This window comes from Vanessa tameamea, chromosome 2, assembly GCF_037043105.1.
Source record: "Vanessa tameamea isolate UH-Manoa-2023 chromosome 2, ilVanTame1 primary haplotype, whole genome shotgun sequence".
Lineage (NCBI taxonomy): Eukaryota > Metazoa > Arthropoda > Insecta > Lepidoptera > Nymphalidae > Vanessa > Vanessa tameamea.
Window position 1 is genome coordinate 4,979,872 of NC_087310.1, and position 20,650 is coordinate 5,000,521.

The window sequence follows — 20,650 nt, forward strand, 5'->3', positions numbered from 1 at the left end:
CGTCACTTTTAATAAATATTCAAGCACCAAATTTTGTCCGATAATATTTATTAAAGTGACCTTGTCCAAAAATCGATCAATACTGTTCAAATTAATAATTCAATTATGTATGTAAGTGTTTCATTATATTTATGCTAATTTTGGTTATCAAGATGAACTTGGCAATAGGACTTATTGTCCGAGTAGAACAATTAGACAAACTGCATCTATAATATACATCTTATTACTGCATTGTTTATAATTCCTAATTAGCAACAAAACAACTTAGTCAATATAATTATGACATTCAATTAATAGATTTCTTTCTATTACTAAATACTATTGATAATATTTTATATATATTTTCATAAGTTATCTTAACATAAAGAGTTCTCTGTATCATTAAATTACCGGCGATTTTTATTAGAAATTAATAATAAGGATATAAAAAAACTGACCTGTGAAAGATCGCTCGGAGCTTCCGACTTGGCGCTATTGGCCGCTGCCCATGCTTCCGCGAACGTCTCCATAGCACTCTGAAAGTCCATCTTGTTACGATTCACGACATCAACATACCGAAATTTCACACATGTGCCCGACACGGCGAGCAGAATCAACAACTCAACACGTTCGCTCCAGCCGGCCGGCGGCGCGCTACTGGCGCTCGGCCCCGCCCAGCGAACCGCCCGCGTCGAGAAAAACCGATACCACCCGAGCCTCCCGTTTCAGCGCTTTTCTTTTTAAGCCGCTATTTTAACGAGTTTTTTTTCACCCAAAGCCCAGCCCACGGTGGTGGTTGGGCGTCCTTCGGATTATTTACACTTGTAATTCAGAGATTGCTACACTGATATTTAATTTGTTGTGCCGAGAGGGTGTTAGGCGTTATCTTGTTACGTGATTATGCTCCGAGATAGGCGTCTTTACGTCGGATCTCGTTACGTATGAGACAATACGCTCATTGTTATGATTGATATTATCGCCGTATCGGTGATTATAATAATTTCTTAAACGCATTGACGTTCGTCGGGTGCGACGCTGCGGGCATTCGACAGTTAATTAGATCGTGAATATAGTCCCAATTTAGCAATTTAAAAAGCTATAAAAGTAGCTAATTGCAATATCCTAGCGAATGGCCGATGTTAGAAGGCATTTTTATTCATTAAATAAATCACGACGGCTTTCAGACTCTGCGATGTAAGAAAAAATTGTCACGGCTTCCTATAATTTTGTACGTGGCCGTTTAAGCAGAATTACCTTCCGGCAAGCGGCATTTTATCTTAATTTCTATAGCTTTCACGATATTAACTGCTGGCTTTGACAAATTGTAATGTTCGACTTAATACTTAGATACTTCCAACGATTTTTTTAAAAATATATCTTTTCGTTGTATATTATAGGTATAGGTGTATACCTTCATCGATATATAAAATAGAAAAATATTTTAATATGAGAACACTCGCACGCACATTTGCTAAATCTCCATATGTTTCCTATTTTAGAGTATATTTTAAAGGGACACATTTTTTAAAATTTTGAACTTGTCAAAAGGTTTAACAGAATTAATCGTAACAATACATCATTAAACGCTTTAAATAATATCTAATCTAATAATATATAGGTAAGAGGTACCGCAGAAGATACATTTATGTGTTGGTCCAGTAAGTAGGGCATTGGAGCTTTGTATCGACCGACATTCTTTGTGGATAAAACAATGTACAACTTGGGTTCTGTAAAGTATCGGAGCGATTGAATGATGAACGAATGAATGAAAGATTGGATGTATCTATGATAGTCAGTGCTTTATGTATTTTCCTAACATGATTTATGAGAAATATTACGAAATAAATTTGTATTTTTAAGAAATGTAGTATTATAAGTACTTTGTAGTATAATACGATTCTACTGAAATGGACAAATATTTAAATAGTTGCGTAAGTTTTTTTTATAGGTATTATATATACGTATAAACCTACTAAAACGAAAAATGCAAAACAATGAGATTATTTACCTAAATCTAACAAGCGATCGTAATCTGTCACTAAAACGAAAAAGTTGAGATATTTCTCGTATATGGCATGTTCTGTAGATAGTAGGGCGTGTTATAATTAATAGACATGATTAGTTTTGCGTATTACTGTGAATAACTGTAAAACAAGAAAAAAGAGATACTATAAGGCAAAAGGAGAAACTAGAAAGAGATAGATGGGTGTGTGAAGGATGAGATATGCAAGAAGAGAGTTAAAAAGGGAAGGAGATATAAATGAAAGAATGTCTTAATAAAATAACGTTCTAGAATCCAATCTGTATTTTAGTTTTTTTTTTTTTAACAAATTATTTTAAAATTCGAATTGTATTGTTGCTGTCAAAGTATAAGGAACGTTATGTTATATTTTCAAATTGAAAATAGTTAAAGAAGATAATTGAAGATGATTACGTATTGATTTAAAATTAGAATATCGGATTTCTCATTAATGAAATTCGAACATTTTAACAAAGAGTGGGTCTTATAAATGTTGTTTCTAAGAATACAATTAGGTACCAGCGTTCGCCAAAATTTTATAAAGGTATTATTTAAAAAAAGAAAACATTTAAATTTTATTAGGGCTTTATTTGGAGCTCATCTTTAAATAAATACAATTTTATATATCTACAAGTATTGCACTGTACTGGATGCTGTGAACAACAGCAGAGTGTTAATAATTTCAGCAAAAACTGTGCGTTGGAGGTGATTTAATATTTTGTTTAAAGACACACTTACCTAAAGGGTGTAGGTAATAGATAAGGATTATTTACTAATAGGTATATAATCTATTGGAAAATGTAAACGAACTAACAAACATAAATAATTTATTTTTATACAATCAATTAAATGGCATAAAACAAACAATGTTATAGTATAAATAATTTAAGTAATTTAACAGAAAAAAATGCTATCTCTTTCTACAAGAGTCAAAAGTTGTAAAAATAGTTTTGATATATCAAATTCCTTCCTTCGATAGGTATATGTGATAAACAAACAATAAAACGGTCGTATCGTCATGTCAAAGTTATGTTAAAAATTACTGACGTTCTTTTTGACATTTAAGTTTTTTTTTTTGTAATAATGACAAGGTATCGTCCAGCTGAACCTAATTGTTCTTATATTTCGAGTCAATTTTTTTTTTTTAATATTGATAGGGCGAACCTATGTTTTAAAAAATAATTATATTGAATTTGAAATACTGCTTTAGATATCAACTGTTACGTTGCATTGTTTCTACATTAATTAATAAAATCTACAAAATGTTAAACCAATCCATTGCCTATGTCTAATGTGACGTTGGCAATATATTTTCCGTTCAAAAAAAAAAACGTCACAATGATATATAAAATCAATTGACTCACGATTGAAAAACACAAGTCGCCTAATTGTATGAACACATCTCGTATAACTGTACCCAATTATCATATGAACGAAATCTTTTATCTATTTAGCGACTCCCGATTTCTATTTTAGTAAAATATTTACTCATACACTTAGTATTGTTATTATTTTTAAATTGACATGCCATTTTATGTCTTATGTCATTGGCTTAAGGTTCTCGTGAACTCTTTAAGAACAGCCCGCTTAGCTCCCTTAAGCAGTAGATCAATGCTAACTCACGCGCATCCTCCGGTTTTCCCATTGTCATGTTTTTGTAAGCGAAACCAAATATTTTATATAATAGGAGGCCAATGACATATGGAGATTGAATCAGTTCACGTCGACACGTGGAGTAAAACTTGAACTCTTAACACGATTAAAGCAGTTAGCTCAAGTTGATAGGTAGGTATATCAAAGAAGAAGAGATTAATTATTATCCAAAACCAGTTAATAATACGTTACAAGTAAACGGAATATATCCTTCCTCCTTTATAGATACACTATTATTAATCAGTAGCGATATCTGCTATCTAAGTGTATACCTAAATTAAACAACATCGTTTTTTTAAAGTAGTAATTAAAATATATTGGAACCCTCTGTCAAGAAATTATTACCAGCCTAGTTAAGAAGTTGGCTGTGTTACACTCTCGTGACTCTGTAAATGAGGAAAGCTCTCTTCGTTCGCGTCTGATTGACATCCTAACGATGCATTAGATGGAGGTCTGGTCTCCATTCTCTATTGGGAATGACCACCGTAACTGAATTTACGTTCATTACGTTCATTAGGACAACAACATGCTAAATTGAGCTCACTAGCTTGTATTTTAGTGCCATGACATATCTCTAGAATAAATCATTTGTACCTACGTAACAACGAAAGCATTCTCCCAAATCCCACCTCACAACCCTGATCGCAATAAGTCGGTCTAATGTACTTAATAAAGGTGTGACTAAGCTATATTTTACAATATAGATATCTATACATATGGAGGTAATAGTTAAGAACATCATAAACATATTAAAATTTTGATTATGAGATTGATCCCAGTAGTCAAACTGTGTAGGTATAAAATAAAACATGAGCGTAGACTAAATTAAGTAAGGTAAGCATTGTGAGGTCACAGAAAACGACATCCTTTCCTCCGACTTTTTTTTTTTACTAATTTTAAATGTAGATACAAAGGCTTGAATTATAAATTGCACACAAAATATATTAAGTGTTACGAAATTTGTATTCTCATTTTATTTACTATAATTATACCTACTTACATGATAATTGGCAACAGTTATTTATTAATGAAGATCAATTTGTAATCTCACGTACCTACTACGTTTAACACAAAGATACTGTTAGTAACAAACGTTGAAGCTCCTTATAAATCGAAAGCGCTAGTAAATTCAAATACGAACCCACCTCACACCTCCTGAAGCGCTGAAAGCGGATTTTACATAAAATTTTCTTACATATCCTAATCCGCCTATATCCGAGATACCAATAGCGATCGCTAGGCGTCGGCATTCGGCAAAGCCTCCTCCAATACGGGTGTGTTCGGGTTAGGTTTATCCTTTATCCGGTAGATTAGGTGCTCTCTGTCTGGCGGGGGGCGGGGTCGCGCCACGCCCACCGGTCGATGCGGCGACCACCGGCAGACTTGGCTCATTGTGCCGTTATCTATCAGAGACGCAGCACGCTCATCCGGCCGTCACAGATAAGCACCGGTAACTCTGGTTTGTGACGTCACACGACATGCGAACCACATACATCCGTCGAAATCGACGCATGCCAACACGACATACGATTACAAATACAAAACTAAGAATTAAGATTTTAATTATATTCAAAATGTAATTAATTTCAAAACTTCAAATGTAATAATAACGACTTTCACCGTTGTGATATTAATATTAAGACGGATATAATAATAAACAAATACGTTTGAAATAAAACGTTTCAAGTTGATAAATTGTTCGTGAATAGACTTGCAAATGAGACTTAATAATATAACATTTAAGATTACTTAAGTTAATAAATACACTCATTTATTTTTCTTACAAATTCATTAAGACTGTATAAGAAAAATACATTACCTTAGCTAGTTACTGAACAGACATATTCTAATCTCCACGTAAGGAGAGCGCTTTACCGTGTACGAGTGGGTGACCACCCACCCTCCAATATTAACCTACCGTGCGATATAGTTTCCTTTAAACTACAATTAATAATATATATCCTACGAATATATTATTATATATCCATAAATTAATCTTAATAAAATAAAGTATACGTATCAACATACCTATGTATATTGAATAATGTATTAATTAATTAATTCCTGAAATAACGATTAAGTTTCAAATTAAAACATTACAAAATCGTATTCATTAGTTGATATCTGCTGGTAACAGGTGCGCGTTCGGTGTTGCTCATTACAATTTACATTAATCAACATTCTAGTTCCTTACAGCAAAAGTACCTACACACAAAAATGTACACTCTACTTTATAGCGAGTCACCTCTTCATATTTTTTAAATACCAGCGTATGTTTCTAAAGCTTTCAGAGAACAGTACCTACCTACACTAGACACAATTACTAAACTTATTTGTTTAATGTCTATGGGCGTACCAAATTTAAAGATTTTAAAACAGAGTAATATTTTAAACGAATTTCTAATGTGACCTTGCCTTAATGAGGAGGCGAAGTGGGAGGCAGGAGGCCTCCCTCCGATAGGAATTTGTTATCTTGGCAAAGTAATACGATGGAAGATTAATTCTTACGACATGATAGACGCTCTCAACTGATCTGAATATTGACTAAGTATTTATGAAACACGGCGAATACAAGTTAGATATGTATTTATTTTGTATCATAAAGCAAGAAACTATATTGAATATATTGACATAATGACTATCGTGTTTACATATAGAGTATATATCTTGACTACTTAGGTATTATATGTAGGTATTTAATTATATCCATCTAGATATTAGCAAGCATATGTTTCAACGCAAGATTATTAGATAATAAAAGATGATACTTATTGACAGGATATATTATATATATATAATTATATTTAACTAACATAACTTTGTATTTTAAATGCTGAAAAAGTGTAGCAATTGAGTTTCTTGCCGGTAGAATGTTCATTCCGAACCGGTGGTGGTATCTTTACTTAATATAGTTCTGTAAAATGACGATTCAAAAGTGCTTGTAAACCCTACTTTAATAAAGTACCTATATTTTTTTTTTTATTTGAATTTGTTCTATTCTCAATTGTCTATGAATAGTACAACAAATTCGCTTTCTGTTTTTGTCTGTGTCTCCATTATTTTCTTCTAAATCATATATCTTAAATTTTTTTTGCTAGACGCACTTATTTATTTAAAAACTTCACTTTGCTTTATTTATTAATAATATTGAAACCTTGTATATAAAACAAGCCCATGTCCTACCTTGGGGTTCAAGCTTGCTTTATACCTAATTTGCTTCAGTGGCTTAGCCGTTAACGCGTAACAGACAGATACAGCCAAACAGAGCTACTTTCGCATTTAAATATCAGTATAGGTTTAGAGAGTAAAAAATTTGTAAATCTCTACAGCGTGGGTAAGGTTTGAATTTAGAACGTAAGCAAAAACGAACATAACGTCGAGTAATCATATAATCATCAATAATCCAAAAAACGCCAAAACGGATAACTATCGCTGGTATTCATACTGAACTGCAATTATGCAATGTATTCTCAACCTCACTACAACGTAATAGAGTATAAAGCTTAGAAGAAATAGATAAGATTCGTCTATATCGCAACCCGCTGTGAACTGGAGATCATCGATGGTGAGATTTTAGGATTATTATTAATGTTACGTCACTCAAATTCGATTTTTACCTGTGCTGGTGTTTCTGTAGAGTAAATAGTTGCTTTTCAAGGGAATTATTTAATTGGTTAAAACTTTTGTAAATATGAAATTATAAAATCAACTCAACTTTAAACATTATGAAAAATTACATATATGGCTGTTTAGGGTGACCGGATAAGTACTACCACACTTCCACGAGAATGGTTAGTTGACAAATTTCAATTGATATGGGGGGGCTTATTAATTTTTCCTACTATAAATGTACTTATGTATTACAAATCTTGTCCGCGTGGAATGGTGGCAAAAATACTAGCAGCATTTTCCCGTTGAATCGTATATCCGATCCTCTAAAACTGAAGCATCTCTCCTGTCACCAGTGGAGCCAATAAGGCAGGGTATACTTTTAATGAAGGTTTTTGCACTATTACTCCAAGGTCTAAATGTTTTAACTACAAATCAAACAAAGGCATAATCTTCTATACATATAATAAAATTGGAGTGTCTGTTTGTAATATAAAAATAACCGCGTTTTACTAAATGCATATGTATGTATACACGGTACATATACCTAAATAACATTTTTTACAATTTTTGTCTGTCTGTTTGTTCCGGCTAATCTCTGGAACGGCTGGACCGATTTTGACGGGACTTTCACTGGCAGATAGCTGATGTAATAAGGAGTAACTTAGGCTACTTTTATTTTAGAATTATATGTAAAATAATAATAAAGTCACGCTTTTTTATTAAATTCAAAAGCGCACGAAGTCGCGGGCACAGCTAGTTTAGAATAAAATACGAATATTAGCATCGTTTGCTCTCTATAGCTTTGTCTGTATCCCTGTCTCTTTGTATCATCTTTTATTTTAATAAATAAATCGTTTTATATATATTTACTAGGTATACACTTACGATTCAAACTAATTCATATTTATTAATAAGAGTTGTATTTAATGACGCATGTACCTTTATTACATGTTTTATTAAACAAGTATGCCGAAATATCAAAAAGATTTCGCCTGTTGCTATGATAGCCGCTTTTATCTTCAAAAAGGTAATCTCCTTATATTGTTTGTAAACAATTTAGAAAGATTATACTTCTAAGTACACAAATCCAATGTAACGACAATTGAAGCTCTGTCGAACAATCGTCGCTACTTTTTATAATCTGCAACAATATTTACCTGGTGTTGTTTATGTTTTCTTTTGTTTCTTGATAGTTTTAAAGCAAAGATATAATTTTTTTTAAGATTCAAATTTCGAATTCAAAAACCTTTTAAAATTAGTAAGTCACTTTACGCGTTAGAATCTGTAACGAACATCGACGCCTAAACCAAAAATCAAATTTAGAATGCGACGAATTTGACAAGTCATTGATTTTTTCCTACCAGATTATCTAGTCGTCTTACCCCACTCGATCAATCTTATCGAGGTAACTATGATTTTCTCAGAATATAAACGTTATATCTCCTGATAAAATTACAATTAATTTGAAGCCTTATTACTTTGTAGTAAAATATTAATTCGATTTTGATTTTCAAAACTTAAGCGTAGAGCGATGGCTGAATACTTCGGATCATCACTGGATTCCGGGAAATTCGCCCCGCGTGAATACCTGCATTTACAGGTAATATCGCGAGTTAGCAAGTTTTAGAGGAGTCAGTAGATTGATAATATATAATGTTGATGTACTATATTTTTATTAAATTAATTTTAAATTATTACAATACAGTACATAACTTATAAAGTAAAACAAATTCCTGTTAATGTACCAATGACGGACGAAGAATTTTCGTCCTCTGAAGGTCGAAAGCTTGAACATAAGGTTTGGATAATATTCTATCACGCTGCTCGGTCCTCCAGTTTGGTTTTTGTACGCGACGTGAATTGATAAACAAAAAATGCTTTTATTTATTTCTATTCATATTCAATAGGAAATAAAAATAGGCATAAATGAGGTTAATCAAATTAATAATACCTAATACAAAAAAAAAATGGGTAGGTACCTCTATTGATTTTTATCTCTATGGAAATATGACTTGCTTTTTGACCGTGGCCGAGTTGCATTCAGTGTTGATCCCAACCCAACTCACCCTTAAGCAAATAAGAAATGACCGCGCGAATCTAAAATTAATACAACTCCATAATGTTTCCGTTTGACGAGGGATTACGACTTCGCGGAACAGTGTAGCCTCCGTCTTTAATATTATCTGAACCCACGCAATGTTTGCACTAAAGAGTATTTTGAAGATATCGTATTATCGAAAAAAGCTTACTTGAAATTGTTACTTGCAAATAATATTTATATTAACTATCCAAGATCTATACTTAAATAGAATTAAATTTGATATATATTATTTTGACTTTAAAATTTCATAATATAGACTGGATATAAAATGACATTGTCTAACGTCTCGATAAAAAATGACAACATTGTCGTTGTATGACACGTTCTCATTTCAAATGTATATTTAATTTCCAATTTTAATTATTAACGATATCAATCATTGTTGTTGTGGCACGCGGTTTCACTCGCTTTTTATGTACACGCTAATTGATACCGTTTGTCATACTGTCAAGAGCTGAGATGGCCCAGTGGTTAAAACGCTTGCATCTTAACCGATAATTGCGGGTTCAAGCCCAGGCAAGGTGAAGGAAAACGTCGTGAGGAAACCTACATGTGTCTAATTTCAACGAAATTCTGCCACATGTATATCCGCCGACCCGCATTGGAGCAACGTGGTGAAATATGTTCCAAAGGGAGAGGTTTCCTCAAAGGGAGAGGAGACCTTAGCCCAGCAGTGGGAAATTTACAGGCTGTCAATGTGTAATGTGTGTCATATTGATTGCCGTTTATGATTTTTGTTCTGCTCAATAAATATCTAACGCAAGTACAATTGTTTAAACCAGCTAAGTAGCTCCTAAAATGGAAGCGTTAAGAAATACCAACTATAATCTCAAAGCTTTGTACATAACTTACAACCGAGCGAAAGTAAAACACTAATAACGGAAGGATATGAGACAGGTACAGGGACGCGCATCCTAACCAAACACGAAGTAAAAGAATCGACTTACGAGACAGTGGTAATTATGTGATCTGTAGTGAAACTGCAGTGATGAACAGCGAACTGTTCCCCATGTGGTTGTCTCTGTCTCGCATCACACGACGTAGACATCACTACTTCTTCTATGGAGGAAGGTCTGTGTATATCGTTAAGTACATAAAGGCAGAATGACTGATGAACTATGACGCTGTTTAATCCAAAAATAAATTTTCGTGCGCTGACATGGTTAGAGCCGTCTAAACCTTACACGTAACATCATAGTCCCCAAAGTTGATTTCTTACAGCAGATTAAGGAATTCTTAATATTTCTTACAGCACCATTGTCTATGGCCGGTGGTGACCATTTACTATCAGGTGTTTGTTTTTCCGCCTATCAATATCATAAAAAACACATTTTGGTAGACACAATCAATTTTGATACTATTCATATTTCTCAATTTTGACTTATCTTATATATATTAAAAGAAAACATGACATCAATAAGAAGGATTCAAATTTATAAAACGATAGCATAATATTATTTTTACTTGCAAAATTTGGTATGGTATAAACTGTCAAAGGATTGTGAACCATAACACACTGCTTACAACTTAAAGCATTATGTTTCGGTATAAGATATCCAAATTTTATACTTTTTCTTGTAAGTTGAATCACAATTCACAGTCTTTCGACAATTGACAGTATCGCGATTTAGATTTTCTAGATCTAGAAACGCTTACCTACTGTACAAATGACGTGTACAAAGCTGGCCAGAATGAAGTATTTCCTTGTTGAATAGCAATGGCGATCCTCTCCGCGAAAAATGAATCAGCCCTTCTGTTACCAGTTGCATTAAGACAGAACGTTACATATATATTTTAGGGTTTAAATTTAGTAATACATTTATTATTGTACGTGTACGTATTTGTTTACCAAACAAACAACAGTAAAATAAAAAGCATTATAAAATTTATATGACAAACAAAAAAATTCCACCTCTCAATAAATAAAACTTAACATAAATTACAAATTACGTACTTGAATTATCTCGAACGACGAACGTATTCGTCAGAGCGTATATTTCTATTCGAAACGTTTCCTAATACATTTTATTACGCCTCATTCGTTGTATCTCATACGAATTGCGTTTAAACGGGACTTTATTATTTTCAAAAGCGGAGCGGGCGCAGATGTGGGCCTTGAATAATTTCCATATACGATGCTATGAACCGATACGTTCGCAATAAGAATTTTCTCGTTTAAATCTAAATATGTACATTTAAGAACCGATGGCGCACTGGTTAGAACATCTGAATTTTTGTTGGTTCAAAAATTCCTGATTTCACTGAATTTTAAAGTGTTCGTCGTGAGTATAAACACTATAGACTATAAACACATTTATACTCACGACGAAAATGTGTTTATAGTTCCTCTGTAATATTGCTCGAAAGATAATGTGAAATTCGTGAATGAATTAAATTCTGCCCCGCATATGCACTAAATCAAAATTGGAGTAGCGTGGTGATATAGGCTCCGAACCTCCTCAAGAAGAGGAGGCATAAGCCCAACAGTGCTTTTCCAGAGATTTACTTTACTATGTATACTTAATATGCAAAATAAATAAATAAAAAGTAATATTGTATAAATTATTTAAAAGATTAAATGTCTATGTATGACGTCGTGTAATATAGCAACACATAAAAAGTGCAGTCTTAAAAAAGGGCTCGTCCGGGATTTGAACCCGGGACCTCTCGCACCCAAAGCGAGAATCATACCCCTAGACCAACGAGCCGGTTGACTAACATAGACAAAGTAATAAATCGATTATAAGTCAAATTTATGTAAGTTACGACTTCAAACATTCGAATGTGGAATGTAAGTTATATGAAGATACGAACTAATTTAGCGTAAATTAATAATTAATTATTAGTGTCTGTTTGATTAGCTGTTTTATAAGCTACTAGGTTTGTTTTATAAGATACTACTCCGTCCACGTGTGAGAGATGGCGGTATGCAGGTGTTAGGCCCCTTATTGAGATAATAAGTAATGTATGTTCTATTCCAGATTATAATCTATCTCTGCGCAGGATTTAATGCACACACACACACATCTATTCAACCAAACTTTCACATTTATAATATTAATAAGATGGGTTCCTTGGATCCTTGGATCAGCCAGAAAGCGTAAGAATATTTTGTCCCTCTCTGAACCTTTTTGTTTTCAGTCCGTCTATTTATTTCTCGTGTTTCATCTTGGTCGCTATTTTTACTAAAATATTTTCAATTCAATTTCGAGTATATTTCGTTATGGTTACATTTTAATGTTTGTTAATCAGTCACGCCAGAACGGCTGAACGGATCTCAATTAATTTTGGTACAGAGATATATATTCCCCTGGCTGTATACGCTCCTGGAACAGCACATAGGTTACTTTTTATCCTGTAAATAATGGGCCTAACATTGGAATACCTCATCCCTCACACGCTCAGATATGTCCTATTATAGGCATATAGCCATCACCTCCTTGTTCTCCAAGGTAATGGAGTCCATTATAAACTCCAATATACCGCGGTACCTACAGGAGAACCAGCTACTTAGCGACCGCCAGTATAGTTTCCGTCGGGGTCGCTCAGCCGGTAACCTCCTAGTTTACCTGACACATAGTTGAGCGAAAGCTGTTGAATTTTTGGCAGATCGGAGCATTAAGATCATTGTCGACAGTGCATGCTCTGACTTATAATTCGTCAATTCTGGTGTTCCTTGAGGCTGCGTTCTACTACCCACTCTGTTTCTTGACTTGTTGCAAATCAGCAACATTCACTGCTATGTAGAATACAGTACCATAGACACCTTATACACCGACCGTGCTAATAAATTCAGGCATTTACTGCCTCGCACAACCATTCTGTGGAACTAGCTTTCGCCGGCAGTTTTTCCGAACCGATAAGACTTGGGAATCTTCAAGAAACACACACCTTTCTTAAAGGCCGGCAACGAACCTGCAAACCCCCGGGGAATAGGGTGTTGCAGATATCCATGGGCGTTCGCAGTCACTTTGCATTAGGTGAGCCTCCTGTTCGTTTGTCACCGATACCTAAAAACGCGGACGGAAACTAGTACCTTATAAAACAGCTAATCAAACAGACACTTATAATTAAATATTAATTTACGCTGAATTAGTCCATATCTTCTTACAACTTACATTCCATATTCCAATGTTTAAAGTCGTAACTCACATAAATTTGAATAATAACCGCTGTATTACTTTGGCGAAATTAGTCATCCGGCTCGTTGGTCTAGGGGTATGATTCTCGCTTTGGGTGCGAGAGGTCCCGGGTTCAAATCCCGGACGAGCCCGTCTTTTTGTTTAGCAAGAACTCTTATATTGTTATAGAACAGATTTTACTACACGTCGGTATATATATTATATTTAATCGTAATCACTGATCGATAATAGAAGATACCATTAAAATATAAATTATAGCCATACTAATTGCATCATTTTGAACTTAAAACCTACTTTATCATTCTTTCGAAGAGTATAGGGACTCCTCGCACAGGCCCCGTTAATCTCCCAACCAAATATACCTCTTGAAGCCCAGAAGCTTAAGAAAATAAAAATGTTTTTTTTAATTCTTGCTTAGGAAAACTTTAAACAAAGCCTATTTTAAATTACACAATGTTATAGGCACTTTTCAGGAGCTAAAAGTTGAAAGGACGTAGGAACACTTTTGCAAATAAAAATAAAAATGCAATCAAAATGCATGGAAATTGTGGTGTACCTACTCCAACCTAAAAGCTATAATGACTCAGTAGATGCAACATATGGAACTTAACTGACGAGCGCAGATTCTAATTCGAGCAAGCAACAAATATATTTTATTTGTGCTAATTATTTTCTAGCTACCGAATTCAGCCAATTAAAACAAATCATTAATTTGACATTTAAATCTTCCGCATAAATCACTGTATCCAATAGAAATAAAAACGATATAAAAATCCGTCTGGTAGTTTTTGAGTTTATCGCGTTCAGAGAGGCGGACAGACAGGGGCGACGCGGGCAGTAAGGTTTTTGTTGTGTAATATATAATCTATTTGTACAATATAGGTAGGATATATAATGATTTCGTTATCGGAAAGAAGTTATATTAATATTACGAGGAATACTACATGTGTGGGATGAACCTAACTTTTACCCAGTAATACTATATAGGTAATCTGCAAATAGTCAAGCACTTGTCTAAACACACTTTAAAGAAATTATAAATCAGAAATGTTGAAGCTAATTTAAGCCTTATTAATATCATGCTAACGCATCAAATTCATATTAATATGAGAATGTATACTTTCTATAAATGTTATTAAGCTTTATTTCTTGGTATCAGTCAAGCGGCTCGTTGGTCTAGGGGTATGATTCTCGCTTTGGGTGCGAGAGGTCCCGGGTTCAAATCCCGGACGAGCCCTCTTTTGAAGTCAAGGATTGAATTTTCCAAACTAGATAATCAAAATAAATGATATGGAGTTGACTATATTTATGTATATAAAAATAAATTACTGTTCGTTAGTCTCGATAAAACTGTTTTTTTTTCTATTGAATACGGCGGTGGTCTAAAATAAAATAAAAAATAGCGACAACCCAAAGGAACAGCTAAATAATCGAAAAATAAAGTTGATAATTTAGTAAGGAAATTCAATTCGTATAATTACTACACTGTACTTTTAACAGATATTTTTTTTCGCAGTACCTACTATACATACAAAATTGTTATTTCTCCCATGCATTAAATGTTAGTTAGTTAATTGATGGTTGCGCTTCAAAATTCCATGCAGTGAATGCGGGGGTTCCCCAGGGTTCTGTGCTTTCCCCCACACTCTTTCTTTTGCACATCAATGATATGCTAACCCTTGGGAACATACATTGCTATGCAGACGATAGTACAGTGCATGGGGGTTACGGACCACGGACGTGCAGTAACCGGGCGGGCCGAAACTGAGGAGAAGCGGAGGGATCTTGTTGTTGAACTCGATAGGACGTTAGAGTTCATTACCAAATGGGGTTCTGATAATCTTGTCGAGTTTAATGCCAAGAATACGCAGGTATGCGCCTTCACAACGAAAAAGACACCATTTTCACTTGTTGCTTCCCTCAGTGGCACTACGCTAGTGATACAAAGCCAAATTGCCGTACTAGGTATCGACGTTCGCTCTGACCGTAATCCAAGGGATTATATCGAGGCTGTTATCAATACTGTTTCACGGAAACTCGGGGTCCTGAACAAGGTACGGCGTTTTTTCACGCCACAACAACTGCTCCTGCTGTACAATACGCAGGTGCGATCTTGCGTTAAATATTGCTCGCACCTCTGGGATGGCTCCGCTAAGTACTTAATGGAAGCCTTGGATCGGTTGCAGCGACGTGCGATCCGCATTATTGGCGACGTAGAGGTCACAAACACCCTCGAACCTTTACGCTTGCGTCGAGAAATAGCAGCGCTGAGCGTTTTCTATCGACTGTATCACGGCGAGTGCTCTGAGGAATTATTCTCTTTAATTCCTGCTTCCCCTTTCCTTCACAGATCTACGCGTACTGGCTCGCGATGTCACCGCCTAACTGTGACATCGATTCCATCGCGAACAAAGAAATTTGGCAACTCTTTTCTTTGTCGCACCGCCAAAAAATGGCAGCACTCTTTACCAGCACACGTGTTCCCCTCCTCTTATAACCTGGGTGCCTTCAAACGAGGCGTGAAGAGGCATCTTGCGGACTGGCATGGCGAGGGTGACTTGTGCAGCTCATTCTAGCTGACTGTACTAGTCGTCTTCGTGTTTGGATTCCACTTCCACTTACCATCAGATGGAATGGAGTCATATGTCTGCCCGGACATAATGAAAAAAAAGAACTACTTTGGAGTCATGCTGATGTTATTGCGTATTATCAAAGCTCACGAGATCTTACTCATCGAAGACGTCAATCAACTCCAATACATTGACAGAGACAATCTCTTTAGGTGCAAATCTCATGTCCACCATCTCAGGAGAACTGTTTTACACAACTATTTGTGCCAGTCTACGAAAGCATATATTCATCCGTCAAAGTAATAAGTAAATATTAATTATTATTAAACCTCAAACTTAAATTGTGATGCTGCTTGGTAATAAAAACATACAGGCACACAAAAATAGAAAAACAAAAATTTAAGATAAAATGCCGCAGGCACGGACAGCGTGTCTATGGAGAAACAAATGTAAGAAATAAGAAAAACTCAATGGATTGAAATTAAGAAGGAACTGCTACCCAGCCAAACACCAGTTGAAAAACGTGTCATCACACACTGAGTTTTTAAACAAAAGATAAATATATTATAATCTTCATTACAAAAATACACATGTAAAGCCGAGTTCGTTGTTGGATGTATTCAGTTATATGCATTCAGCAAAAGTGTGGTTTGCGTCATGCACACATTTCAGTTTAGTTAGTTTGCAAAATCAGCGTAGATAAAATTGACTTTTCCAGGTGAAATGACGCCAGAGCGGCTGAACGGATCTGTATTAAATTCGGCACAGAGATAGATTATAGTCTGAAACAACACACAGTACTTGTAGTTTTCATCCCTTAAATAAGAGGCCTAACACCTGCATACCGCCATCTCTCACACGCGGATGGAAGCTAGTACCTTATAAAACAGCTATTCAAACAGACACTAACCATTAATTAATTATTAATTTACGCCAAATTAGTCCGTTTCTTCCCACAACTTAATCATTCGGCTCGTTGGTCTAGGGGTATGATTCTCGCTTTGGGTGCGAGAGGTCCCGGGTTCAAATCCCGGACGAGCCCGACTTTTTGTTTAGCAAAAACTTTTTTATTAATTTGGAACAGATTTTGCTATACGTCGGTATATATGTATATTATCGATAATAAAAGATACGATTGAAAACGATAGCCACATTAATTACATCATTTTGTACTTACGACCTACTTCATTCCTACGTCGAAGAGTTGTTTCCTCCTCTCTATCCTCCTCGACCGTGTTATGTTAGTTATTTTTAATCCTTATTTAAGAAAGCTTTAAGTAAATCCTAATTAAATATATATAACGTTTTAGGCATTTAACAGGAGAATTAACACAAAAACATAATTAATTATAAACCTAAATGTTCCTCATAAATCACTGCGTCCAATAGAGAGAATCATGTGAAAATCCATCCGGTAGTTTTTGAGTTCATCGCCTTCTGACCGACACACAGCCGGGCGCTGCGAGGGGGGTTTTGTTTTACAATATGTAATAATTTCGTAGTCGAAAAGAAGACATTAACAGGAAGACTATATGCGTGGGATGAATATCTGGCAAAGGTGTATACGTATCGGGTTGGTAAGCTGCATTAGAGCGGCGTGCTCGAATAAACTTCAAACCTTCTGGATAAGAAAGAGATCATGCAACTAAGTCCTACAGCTGATATTTATGGACAGTTACTGTTACTGCAATTTCTAGCTGGATGGAGAATAACATACCTACTTTTCATTTCCGAACTGATCTGAACCTGACTTTTACCCAGTAATACAATATAGGTAATCTGCAAATAGTCAAGCACTTGTCTAAACACACTTTAAAGAAATTATAAATCAGAAATGTTGAAGCTAATTTAAGCCTTATTAACATCATGCTAACGCATCAAATTCATATTAATATGAGAATGTATACTTTCTATAAATGTTATTAAGCTTTATTTCTTGGTATCAGTCAAGCGGCTCGTTGGTCTAGGGGTATGATTCTCGCTTTGGGTGCGAGAGGTCCCGGGTTCAAATCCCGGACGAGCCCTCTTTTGTAGTCTAGGATTAAATTTTACTAACTAGATAATCAAAATAAATAACATGGTGATACTTCTTACTATATATAGTTAGAGTAATATACGAACACATTTTCTTTTCGTAAAATGTTTTTTGTCTGGTTATATGTTGTTAAATTGTTTTACTGTCTGTCTGTGTGTCATTGAAAAAGCAAAAACTTGCTCTTACTTTGTGTGATTAAATATTTACCCCCTTTAATTTCCATAAAATGAAACAATTCATGAAAATTTATTGATATCTTGAGATTATCATTATTTTTTCATGATAAAGGTATGTGGACATGCAAATGGGCCACCTGATAGTAAATAGTCACCACTAGAAATGTACATTGGCGCTGTAAGTAATATTAACCATTCCTTACATCGCCTATTCGCCACCAACCTTGGGTACGAAGATGTCATGTCCCTTGTGCCTGTATACACTCGCTCGCTCACCTTGTAAACCGGAACACGAAAACACTAAGTATTATTTTTTGACGGTAGAAAATGTGATGAGAGGGTGGTATATACCCAGACGGGCTTGCATAGAGCTCACTAAGTTAAATAGTCAATAGTTTAACATGCTCTTCTTATATCCACGTTTTACCTCTGGTATCATAATGTTAGATGGTCGATTGCAATTAAATTTTTGCAGCCTTATTTGGAACACTGATCTCACAATTCATAACATTGCAGTGGTTTCAAAAAACTTAAACAATAAATATTATATTATAATTAGATCTGTTCTTGCGGGAGGCCGACTACTGGATGCTTAGGCGCACCTTGGGAGAGGCCTATGTCCAATAGTGAATTGCAATTGGTTGATGATGATGAAGTTATATGTATGCATATGTGCGTAAATACATTCCGAACCAACTTTGAAATAAATAACTATGTCATTTTAATTATATATTATATAATTTTAAAAAAAACTTGTTTAAATGCATGCATGTGTCTAAAAGCCTTATTAAGCCTTATATTCTTGATCTTAGTCACGCGGCTCGTTGGTCTAGGGGTATGATTCTCGCTTTGGGTGCGAGAGGTCCCGGGTTCAAATCCCGGACGAGCCCAATTTTTTTTTATAGGTTGTACACAGTCCATAAATAGCTCTGTCAATTTAAAGAGTCTTAAAATAAATATTCCAAATTTAAATTTTGTCTCTATGTACATGAAAAGTTAGGCTGTTATTATAAATTTTAAGCATTTTAATACGGTTTGATACATAACGACAGGCTATACATATACAGCTCACTTACCGAGTTTGGTGTTTTATTTTAGACGTTTTATATTGACCCTGAATGTACGAATTAGAAAATCAATCATAATAAAACGTAATTATTCTAGACTTAAAAAAGGTAAGCATATGAAAAGGTTGTGACTTTAGTCTGACAAAAATGCCTTGAAACTTGTTTGATTGCTCATTTCGAATCGCTACTCTTATTAATTATTAATTATTATCTATTATAATTGCCCGTATTATTTTATTCTTAATAATATAATAAAATAATAATATATTTTTCATGTAATTTTAATGTAAGACTTGAAACAAATTTAAACGTCTAGATATAATTCCCTGAATTTGTATTTGAATATAATAAAATATTTAAAACAAAAATTGCCAACAAAAATTTAATCGATTCGATCTAACGATTCCATCGATTACCTATTCTACTGTTAATGAAATTCAAGGAAAAATATCGATGTATTTAAGTCAAACCGATTCTAAGCATGACAATTTATTTTAAAAATATCTCTATTCCAATATATAATACTAGAAATGATTTAATATTATAAATTTCTAGAATTTAGAGAAATATTCTGTACTCAATACTTCTAAAAATAAATGTGTAAAAATATAAAGATTTTTTTTTCTATACTGTGCGTCGGAGGACATTTTTGTGTAAGTTAAGTCGGGGGCTTTGATAATTTATATATCTAAAACAATTTGACGTTAGGCGAGTGTCAAGCGTAGCTATCACGCACACAAAGATAATAAAGTTGGATCGTTTGTTTTAGTTCTTTTGTATTACGACACCCCATCTGGATATAAGTATAAATAATCTAAGGTCACCATTTTGTTTTGCTTTTATCAAATGAACTGAGATTCTTCAAAGGTGATGTTTATGAATTACTAATTGCACAATTAACATATTTAAAAAACGTGGCGTCAATTCTTGTGCATTATTTTTCAGGACCAAGACCCATTCAAAATCCGAGCATGTCCTCTCTGTATTTATTAAAATACGTAAATAAAAAACTAACGTCAATTCTTACAATACTAAGTTACCGATTTATGTATTAACACACTAACATAAAGACACGCTAGCAACTTGTAGACAAAAATACATTCTACGAAAATTTAATTTAATCTTTTCAATATACATACTTCTTTTTAGGTATATACAGTTAAATTCCATATCATTTTTTTAGATTTTTTAGTGTGACAAATTTATTCCTTGATTACAAAAGAGGGCTCGTCCGGGATTTGAACCCGGGACCTCTCGCACCCAAAGCGAGAATCATACCCCTAGACCAACGAGCC

The 20,650-nt window shown here is 34.4% G+C and overlaps 2 protein-coding genes and 7 non-coding genes across 9 annotated transcripts in view; 6 read left to right on the forward strand and 3 right to left on the reverse strand.

Moving 5' to 3' along the window:
• The window catches only part of LOC113401060 (homeobox protein dve-1), a 78,509-nt gene extending 77,858 nt beyond the window's left edge, over window positions 1-651 (reverse strand). Inside the window, exon 1 of the mRNA XM_026640780.2 lies at window positions 438-651. Coding sequence (XP_026496565.1) covers window positions 438-527 — 90 coding nt within the window. The 5' untranslated portion in view covers window positions 528-651. The remainder of the gene's footprint in view (window positions 1-437) is intronic.
• Window positions 652-12,001: 11,350 nt separating this feature from the next.
• Window positions 12,002-12,073, reverse strand: Trnap-ugg (transfer RNA proline (anticodon UGG)). Its single transcript has one exon. It is a non-coding gene; the product is annotated as a tRNA-Pro (tRNA).
• Window positions 12,074-13,566: 1,493 nt separating this feature from the next.
• Trnap-ugg (transfer RNA proline (anticodon UGG)) lies at window positions 13,567-13,638 on the forward strand. Its single transcript has one exon. It is a non-coding gene; the product is annotated as a tRNA-Pro (tRNA).
• Window positions 13,639-14,672: 1,034 nt separating this feature from the next.
• On the forward strand, window positions 14,673-14,744 carry Trnap-ugg (transfer RNA proline (anticodon UGG)). The gene has a single exon. It is a non-coding gene; the product is annotated as a tRNA-Pro (tRNA).
• Window positions 14,745-15,204: 460 nt separating this feature from the next.
• LOC135193489 (uncharacterized) lies at window positions 15,205-16,083 on the forward strand. The gene has a single exon (XM_064216164.1). The coding sequence runs from the start codon at window positions 15,205-15,207 to the stop codon at window positions 16,081-16,083; it is 879 nt and encodes a 292-aa protein (XP_064072234.1).
• A 964-nt stretch (window positions 16,084-17,047) lies between these two features.
• Window positions 17,048-17,119, forward strand: Trnap-ugg (transfer RNA proline (anticodon UGG)). Its single transcript has one exon. It is a non-coding gene; the product is annotated as a tRNA-Pro (tRNA).
• Window positions 17,120-18,029: 910 nt separating this feature from the next.
• On the forward strand, window positions 18,030-18,101 carry Trnap-ugg (transfer RNA proline (anticodon UGG)). The gene has a single exon. It is a non-coding gene; the product is annotated as a tRNA-Pro (tRNA).
• A 1,005-nt stretch (window positions 18,102-19,106) lies between these two features.
• Trnap-ugg (transfer RNA proline (anticodon UGG)) lies at window positions 19,107-19,178 on the forward strand. Its single transcript has one exon. It is a non-coding gene; the product is annotated as a tRNA-Pro (tRNA).
• Window positions 19,179-20,578: 1,400 nt separating this feature from the next.
• Window positions 20,579-20,650, reverse strand: Trnap-ugg (transfer RNA proline (anticodon UGG)). The gene has a single exon. It is a non-coding gene; the product is annotated as a tRNA-Pro (tRNA).